This window comes from Juglans regia, chromosome 12, assembly GCF_001411555.2.
Source record: "Juglans regia cultivar Chandler chromosome 12, Walnut 2.0, whole genome shotgun sequence".
NCBI classification, from domain to species: Eukaryota; Viridiplantae; Streptophyta; class Magnoliopsida; order Fagales; family Juglandaceae; genus Juglans; species Juglans regia.
Genome location: NC_049912.1, coordinates 28,737,025 through 28,745,930, shown reverse-complemented (window position 1 = coordinate 28,745,930; position 8,906 = coordinate 28,737,025). Strand labels below are relative to the sequence as shown.

Below are 8,906 nucleotides of genomic sequence, written 5' to 3'. Positions count from 1 at the left end.
AAGATTTGGTCGGATTTCTGTGTTTGTTTTTTGTTTTTGGGTCTTGGGGCCGTCTAAGCTGATGATAATCATTGCAAGAAGAAATCAAAAAGAGGTTCTTACAAAGAGCCAGCACCTGCACATGCATCCTCTCCATCTGTGCATTCTCGTTGTCTTTGTAAATATCATCTCCACCCTCGACGCTAACGGGAATGAGAAGATATCAACCTTTGAGCTCCGTGAAATCCTTCTCTGCCTCGACATGAGAAGAAATCTGCGGCCTTCAAGGAAGCTGAGAGAAATGGATTGCAACGGAGACACTTGGCATATTGATTTGGAGGAATTCACGGATGTCATTAATGACACTAGTAACAAGCTTGGAGTTGATGAGAACGAGGAAGGTCATCTCAGAGATGTGTTCTTCACCTTTGATATTGATAGGATTAATGGACCCATCTCTCCTAAGGAACTGCAGCTAGCGGGTTCTCATCAGCTAGCCTTGGATGTGATAAATGGAGTCTCAATGAAAGAACGTAGGCGTATGATAAAAGCCGTCGATAAAAATGGAGATGACTTCAATTTGTGGATTTTGAAGATTTTCGATCCACGATGATAGGAATCGCAATTGATTAAAGATTAAAAAAAAAAGAAAAGAAAATACTTTAATTATAAAAAAATTATATAAAAATAATTTGACAAATTGACGTGACTTAACTAAATAAATTGAAAAAATATATGAATCTAATAGGACTTAAAGAGGTTAAATTAGAGCTCCATCTGGTTCTACACCCCTAACCAAAACCAGGCCTGATCCAATCCATAACTTTTTAGCCCATTTTAGGTTGGGCCTTGGGCCATTCAAATGCAAACTCTCTAGTTTGACAAAACAGAACTCTCTCTCGACCTAATCCTCAGTTCACATTTCCTTGAATTCCTTCCCTTTTAAGTTTTTTTTTTTTCTGTACGGAGGGGCAGCAGCCATTCCTCAATCCCCACCTGTATTTTATACAAGTTTCTAATGGGATAACGCATACGGTTATAGCTAGCATACATTATTCGAGTCCATATTTTTTCCTATATTCTCGAGAGAGAGAGAGATCAGAGATAGTACTTTAATTGATTGTGGTGTACGTTGAGTATTTATTTGTATGCATAACTACACTCAACTGCCATTAATTGTTTATATCCAAACTCGATTTATTCATTTCTTAATGAGCTAGCTGTCTAAAGATCTACACTTGATTGCAGCAGCGAAGGACTTGTCGAATGCCATCATTTCATTCTGATCTCCAGCCCCCTTTTAAACTATTTTTGGATTCCATGATAAACCATGGCATATAAGTAATGCCTCAAAGTTATAAACAAAAGCTAGCACATTGTCTCGGTGATCATTTCTAAAGTACAGGCAGAGCAATCTTTCTGGTATTAAACTGCCATGCATGGAACCCACTTTTCTCTTCTTCTTTTTTTTTTTTTTCCAATAAATTACTAGTAAGAAAATATTTTTGGCACTTCCAAATAGGTTGGAGCCTGACTGTTCGGACACTTAAAAACATTTATTAAACGAACTAATTATTAAAGCCACCCCCCCCCAAAAAAAAAAAAAAACTAGGATCAGAAGAATATCAAATTAATCAAGTCATTGCAACATATATAACTAAAAAAACGCTGAAGTTCCTAGCTAGCTATTATTCTGTTACGTACCTTCTAAACTATTGTTTTAAGAAACCCATTTGAAAGGGGTTTGCCATGTTCCAAACCTTTTACACTTTGTCCTAACAAAAGATGCTAATAGAAAGGCGAGAGGACTTGGGTGTTTTGGGGGTGGGGTTGGGGTGGTTTGCTTAGAAGCGCCTCGAAAGAAACCATGTCTTCAAATTCAAATCGATACGAAAAGTAACCTTTGACGACGTTCAGTTCATTTGAAAGATCGAAGTAGGTGAAGGGATGACTAGCTAGCTAGAGTACTGATTCCAAATCAATCACTATCAATCACATGGAATCCTTAGTTTTGGTCGGCTGTTTAGTTTCTAAAATATTCCCATTGCTCGATGCTACTTTGGTTGATTAACTAAAGCTCGAAAATTAGCTAGCTAGCTTTCTATTGATTGGCCTTGCATCGAGGACAACAATTAGCGCAACAATCTCAAGCCACTTTGAGTGAAAAGCTAGCTAGCAGCTTCTGAGGGCTCAAGAACATGCAACATTATGTTAGATTCGAAGCAATTAAATAGGTGCCCTTCACATGATGGAAGTGATATTCTGCTCTCTTTCATGAGGCCGTGTGGTCCATACTCTCTTTGGATTAGCTTTACTAAAATCATCGTTTATTTGGACATGATAATGGGTAATTTGATTTGTTTAATAAAAGAGACTCCATTAAGATATATAAGCATCGCAACGTACGTTGTCATTGCACTATAGGACAAGAGTTGCTACAGTTTTCTATGCTTTTGTCCATTTCGTCTTCATTCCAAAGGGAAGACTATGTCTTTTTTGAAGACTTCACATGTTCACAAGATAATTCAAAACGTACGTATATGTCCCTTTTTTTGGGAGGGTGGTTTTAATGAACCTCGTTAGCTTTACTCTATTTTAACGTACAATTGTTTGCACCGAATAGTACTTTGGTGAACCCAAGAATTCTGGTCTTCAACAAACTTTAGAAAATGTCAATTCAGACTCTATATATATATATATATATATTAACCATATTTGTGAAGTCTTTGCAAAACAAAACAAAATGGTGGGTAATTATGAGATCGATATTAATTAGAGATGGAGGTTATTGGTGATCATGATCATCGAGACGACTTGGATTTGTACCTTGGACAAGAGTTGTTGGGGCCGGGCAACGTTGACTGTTTAAGAAAACGATGGTTTGTTTGTATATGATGATGCATTTTCTCTGCCTCCATTTTTTTTTCTAAATTTGTTTATTCGTTGATAGATGGATGGATGGTTTGCTTTGCTGTGTTATGATCACTATGTCATGTTTATTGAGAGAGAGAGAGAGAGAGAGAGAGAGAGAGAGGAAGTAACGTGTGAGAAGAAGGCGGGCCGGTCGCTAAGGAGAGGACCCCAAAGTTTGATTCTCTTTTGTCCAATCGCACCAATGTTTCTCCATTTGTTTATTAAAACTCTCTCTCTCTCTCTCTCTCTCTAAAAAGGGTTGAAGGAAGCAGAGTTGGGGACAGTGACGTAATACTCAATGGGAAGGCATGCAGGATCAACGACATGCATGCAGCCACGGCCATGAATTATGTGAAATTTGCCCTTAGAGTCTCAATACTCAGTACTAGCTAGCATGCATGAGTGCCCTCTAGTTTATTTCACCAATTCTAAACGATTTTCCGCAATTTTTAAGTCACCATTAATCTCTCCATTTCGTTGTTAACCTTCGATCTCTAACCAGTACTAGAATCGAAGTTTAATTAGTAGACACGACATTCATGTAATTAATTAGCTAGGTAGTAGTTACGCTGGCCTTTATGTTGTTTTTAGAAAATACTTCATTTTAATTTAAAGGAATCCACCTCATAAACATTAATTGATCTCAAATTATAAAGAAAATGAAATTTTGCTGAATTTTCAAATAAAATAAATAGATGGTTTGAAAAGTTATTATAATTGTACCTATTAAAGAAAAATATTTTAGTTATAAACATATCTCATTAAAGTAAACTCAAAATAAATTTAATGCATTATATAAAATTTCATTTTTTTGAAATTTATAAGATACAGATTACAGACATAAAGTACTAAATTATGCAGACCGCAATGGCAAGGTGGTGATCAGGAACGGGGCAATGAAAGGACACACCGACAGGGAGCATCAAAAAGGGGTTCATTCATTCACGAGGATTGATTGCAGTACTACTGCTTGTGGTCTACACGAATGAGTGTGCAGAAAGAAAGCAACACTGCCCCCCTCGATCGGACTCGCTCAGTACAACTTCCCCTAATAAGCTATCATTCGATACCAATTCCTCTTTCGCACACAGAAAGGCCGCTCGTGCTATTAGTCTGTGTCTATCTGTCTCTGTCACTGTCACTGTCACTGTCACTGCCACTCTCATCAGCACCTCTCCTGCTTCTCTCTCTCATTCATTCATGCCCACACGCTCCGGTTTGCCATTCAAAGTACATGAGCACCATGGACGATGCAGTCAAACCTAATTATGTGATATTTTTAGCTGCTCTCCCATTTCCACCCGGCCTATGATCTGCGTACGTAATTCTGGAGTTACTGACCTACCTAGCTAGCTGTGTACGTACTAGCTAGTTTTCAGTACTTGTGCCGATAATATAAATGCAAGCTTATAAATGTCATAACTTTCATAGGCTTATAATCGAGTATTATCATTAATGTTGCTAATTGCCAGTTGGCATTGCAATCTGCAAAAGATTGATGTATCCGATCAGCCTAATTTCATACCATTTTATTTAGAAAAAAATTTATCTAAGAAATTTTATTTTTTGAGCGCCTCAAAACTTTTGATATCAATTCAAAAATATTAATATTTTAACTTTTTAAAAATAATTCTTCACTATAAGATTCTATTTGAGATAATGAAATAAAATTTAATAATTTTAGATGAGTTGAATAAAATATTATTTTTTAAAATATTAATTTTTATATAATAATATTTTTTTTTATTTATTCAAAGTTTTATAATTACCATTTTATGTTTATGGGCTTCGCCAATATATATTGTTGGAATGGTAACCAATAAATGAATGAGGTTAGTGGCGCATAGAAAAGTACAAAGATTGCTTGTTTGTTTGTTTGGCTATTCTTTTCAAAATATAAATCAATCTCATGTCGTTGGTAGATTTCATGATCTTTGACTTTTGGGTTACATTAACATGATGACTTGGTAGAGATCATCTCTATTTTGTTAAACCCTAATGGATGGATCTAATTCGTCTGGGTAATCATATATGCTTCTGTTTTCAGGATGATCTATAGACTGATCAGAACAAAAAGAGAATGCTAGAAGACCATGATCAAGACCATTAAAGACATGTACGATTTATTTATTTTTGAGTACACGTACGTTCCAGCTAGAAAATTTTGTTATCCATGGACATTGTGAGATTACAGTTTCTCGGGGAGCAGGGTGATGATCAATTACTGAATGTTTTGAAATTTAGGTAATTGATCACATCTTAAAAGCACATTTTTTTTCCAAATCAAGCGATAAAAAATAGCTTTATTTATTTTTTATTTTTAAAAAGCACGTATAGTAGATGCATGACTGTAAATTTTGATGGCAGATTACAAACAAAAGAGGCCTTATGAAACGTCAAAAGTTTCGGCTAACATTAAAAAAAATAAAAAACCATTTATATAGCTTCTTTTACGTATTTGATGAAATTGGTTGCTTCATTTTTTTTAATATAAAATAATTATTTTAATTAATTATATTAATAAAATATATAAAAATGACTGTATATAGCATTAGAGAAAAAACAAAACAATTCAAATTAATTAGCGTGAATGTCCAATAATATTGAGAAGGAAGTCAAGGTCATCCATCAAACATTAATCGTTCTCCAATTTACAACAATTCGTTGCATGTCTTTGTCGCCAAAGAAATTAAACTTCTTCGTGATCTTCGATCAATGCTTATATATAGTTAGAAGGTGGATTAATATATATATATATATATATACACACCAATAGCTTAGCTATAGCTACGTCTGTCTAGTACTGATATCTAAGAATTAGCGCAGCTCCAGAAGTCAAAAGCATATATAGCTTGTTACGTACGCCATGAATTATTTTATTTTTAATTCCAAATTAATAATTAAATATTTCGAATTCAAAGACAAATCGGATTTATTTCAAATTTGAATTCGGGTAAAATCCAAGGCATGTATGTTCCAACAAACTTTCCAATTCCCTCTCTATAAATTGACCATCCGCATGTCTTGTGGTTGTGGGTGTCACATCTAAAGTTCCCTCAATCGTTTACAATATAACTAATTTTCATCCATGCGTGCGGCCCAATCAAATAGCTTGAATATTGAGCCACTTATATATATCTATACACACACATGATCTTGATCTCTCTGTAGCTACTTTGTAAGCAGCTAGCGGCCTTCTAACTATAAAAATATGTAAAAACATGACTTTTTGAGGGTAAGGATTTTTAGATTATATATTATATTAAATTTTATTATATGTATAGTTGGCCAACAAGTGAATCAACTCTATTTTATATATCTAAGGTTGTATTTGGATATTAAACTGAATTGAACTTTTTATAAATAGTAGTGATTAGAGATGGTAGAGTGATTTTTATGGAGTCCACTTAAAATGAGTTTAAATGTATTTATGAGAAGTTGAAAAAAGTTGTGTGTCTCACGTGTAAAGAAATATTGAATTGAAAAAAGTTATGAGTCTCATATATAAAAAAATTTTGAGTTGAGATTAGTTTAATAATTTGAGAGTTGAGTGTTTGGATATTAGATTTAACTTAAAATTAGACTAAAGTGAATTGAATTCAAATGAGTTTAACAACCAAACGAGAACTAGGTCTTATTTAAACATTTAAACAATCTAAACTTAATTTGGCACATTCGGCCCTTACAATCTTCAAAATTGATAATATTTGTCAAAATTATGAAATTAATATTGAAATTGTAGGTTATTGTTAATTTGAAAGATATACACTATTTATAGGGGTGGAAACCAACCATATAGGCTCGATTTTTGAGAAAAACCGCCGCCGATCAATGAAGGTAATTTTCATGGAAGAACCAATTGGACCGGCCGATGGGGAGGAGAAATACTGGCCGTACCAATTCTAGCGGTTCTCAATCAGTTCTTGATGGCGTAGAGGTTCGAGAGAGAGAGAGAAATAACGTATGTTTTTCATTCTCCTTTTCTTTGCTGGAGAGATTCTTTGTGATCTCCATTGTTTTTTCTGCCATTTTTTTGGCGTTTATAAATTTTTCTTTTGCTCTCTTTCTACTCTGCCTACGAACAATCTACTACTTTTCGATGATTGAATATCTGCTCATGTCTTACCACATCACCCTCCCGTCGCTGATGATCTATTAGTATATATAGGGTAGAATTGCCACAATATATGTCCGATGCGTGAAGTTCACGTGCAACTTGGCTCGCCCGTGCAACCATGCGGCGTTGCATCTTATAATTGTGTCTAGCGGTTACATCATGCTATACTTGTTGTGTCTTACCATATGATCACTCTCCATTTTTTTGTACGTTACACTTGTTGCAACGGGTGTTTGTCGTTATATATATACTACTTGCAACGGGCATAAGTGGAAACCAACGGGTGTAAGCTATACCAATTTATTAGTATCATATATCTCTTAATTTATACTCTTACAGTAATAAAAATTAAATAAAAATTGTCTGAAATTGGCTGGCATCTGCTCAGAGTCAATAAAGTAAGGCCTCTCTGTACGTAGATAGTAAAAAAGAGGAATAGAGGAAGATGCGTTTTGTGGTGGTACCTCCACCTAATACTTCGCGAAAAAGATGAATGGGGGAAGAGCCACGTCTCTCACAATCAGCTGACCCTCACTTTAAACATCGACATCACACGGAGAGAGAGAGAGAGAGAGAGAGAGAGAGTCGCCCCCAAGACACGCCCTGACTCTCCTGACCCGATATGTTTGTTGGGTGGGCCAACTGCAATTTTCCATGACCCATATGCGCCTTCTTCTTTCCCTCTTAGCTTGTTCTATATGAATGACCATATTCATGCACCCAATTACGAAATGCCACTCCTGTGACTGAAACTTGCAAATATATATGCAATGGAGTAACGGACCCGGCAATGGTGCAACTTCTAATTTAGAGCAGCAGACAACAAAAGCACGTCAAGTTCTTCCCTGCTTCAGTTTCAGTTTAACTTCTTTTCGATCGTCTTGTATATATATATATATAATATCTTCCACAGAAACATAAAATTTACAGACCCTTTTCTTTTCGACGTTGCAAATGACCAAAACTTTGGGCGAGCTGTGTGCATGCTGGATTCAGACTATCTAGCTAGAGTTGCTTTCGACGCATAAATGAAATCAGGTAAAAATCTTGGTAACCCGGGGATCTGCAAATTTCAGAAAGATATAAGAGAAGAAGCTGTATAAAGAGATTTTTAATTTTGTCAGTTACGTAATATATAATATGGCTTTAAATTAAGCTTGACCTTTTCTGAAGCTGCTAACTGCAAAGCCCTCAATATATGTGAAGCATGAAAAAGTTTCTAAAAGTATGGTGCAATTAATTTTTAGTTTCAGAAATGTCAGAACCATCGAGTTGGAACAGTTCTGAAATATCTCTTTTTCACTTTTTTTTTTTTTTTTTCATCTTACATGTTACAGTACGGTTGAAATGGGTGAAACAATTCTATATAAGGGCTTGGTCAATGAAACAGTACTGAAAACAGGAACAAGCCCACGAAAGAGATCTAAGGTAGTACTCCAGAAGATTAATGGACTTATTTTTGTACCCAACTCTAAATTTGACAAATTATTTGTAGATGATAAAAGCGGAAAGTTCTTTAGCAATTTGGTTTCAAGTCCGTCCGTAACAATATTACTTCTTGGAACTAGAAGCAATAAGCCTTTTAGTAAGGGAGAGGGAGAGATCAAGGTGAGGAGCAGATCAGGAAAAGATAGAGATTTTCAGCAAGCAAACGGAGGACAAGATGATCTTAAACTGCAGGCTTTTAATGCTGGCTACCGCGGAGTGTTGTCCATGTAGGCGAGAGAAAGAGCAAAGAACATGGGGTGTTGGGGCCCCCAAGCGAGGGTGGGGAGAGATAAAGGCAGGGGGCCCACATCACCGCCCATGCGCACGCTGTCTTACCAAAACCAAACCCATCATCGATCCGATTCCTTAGACCTAACCCTAACCCAACATCCACACTATTACCCAGAAA

General features: G+C 35.7%; 1 protein-coding gene across 1 annotated transcript; it reads left to right on the top strand.

Moving 5' to 3' along the window:
* Window positions 1-61: 61 nt before the first annotated feature.
* Window positions 62-592, top strand: LOC108980481. The gene has a single exon (XM_035683803.1). The coding sequence runs from the start codon at window positions 62-64 to the stop codon at window positions 590-592; it is 531 nt and encodes a 176-aa protein (XP_035539696.1).
* The last annotated feature ends 8,314 nt before the right edge of the window (window positions 593-8,906 follow it).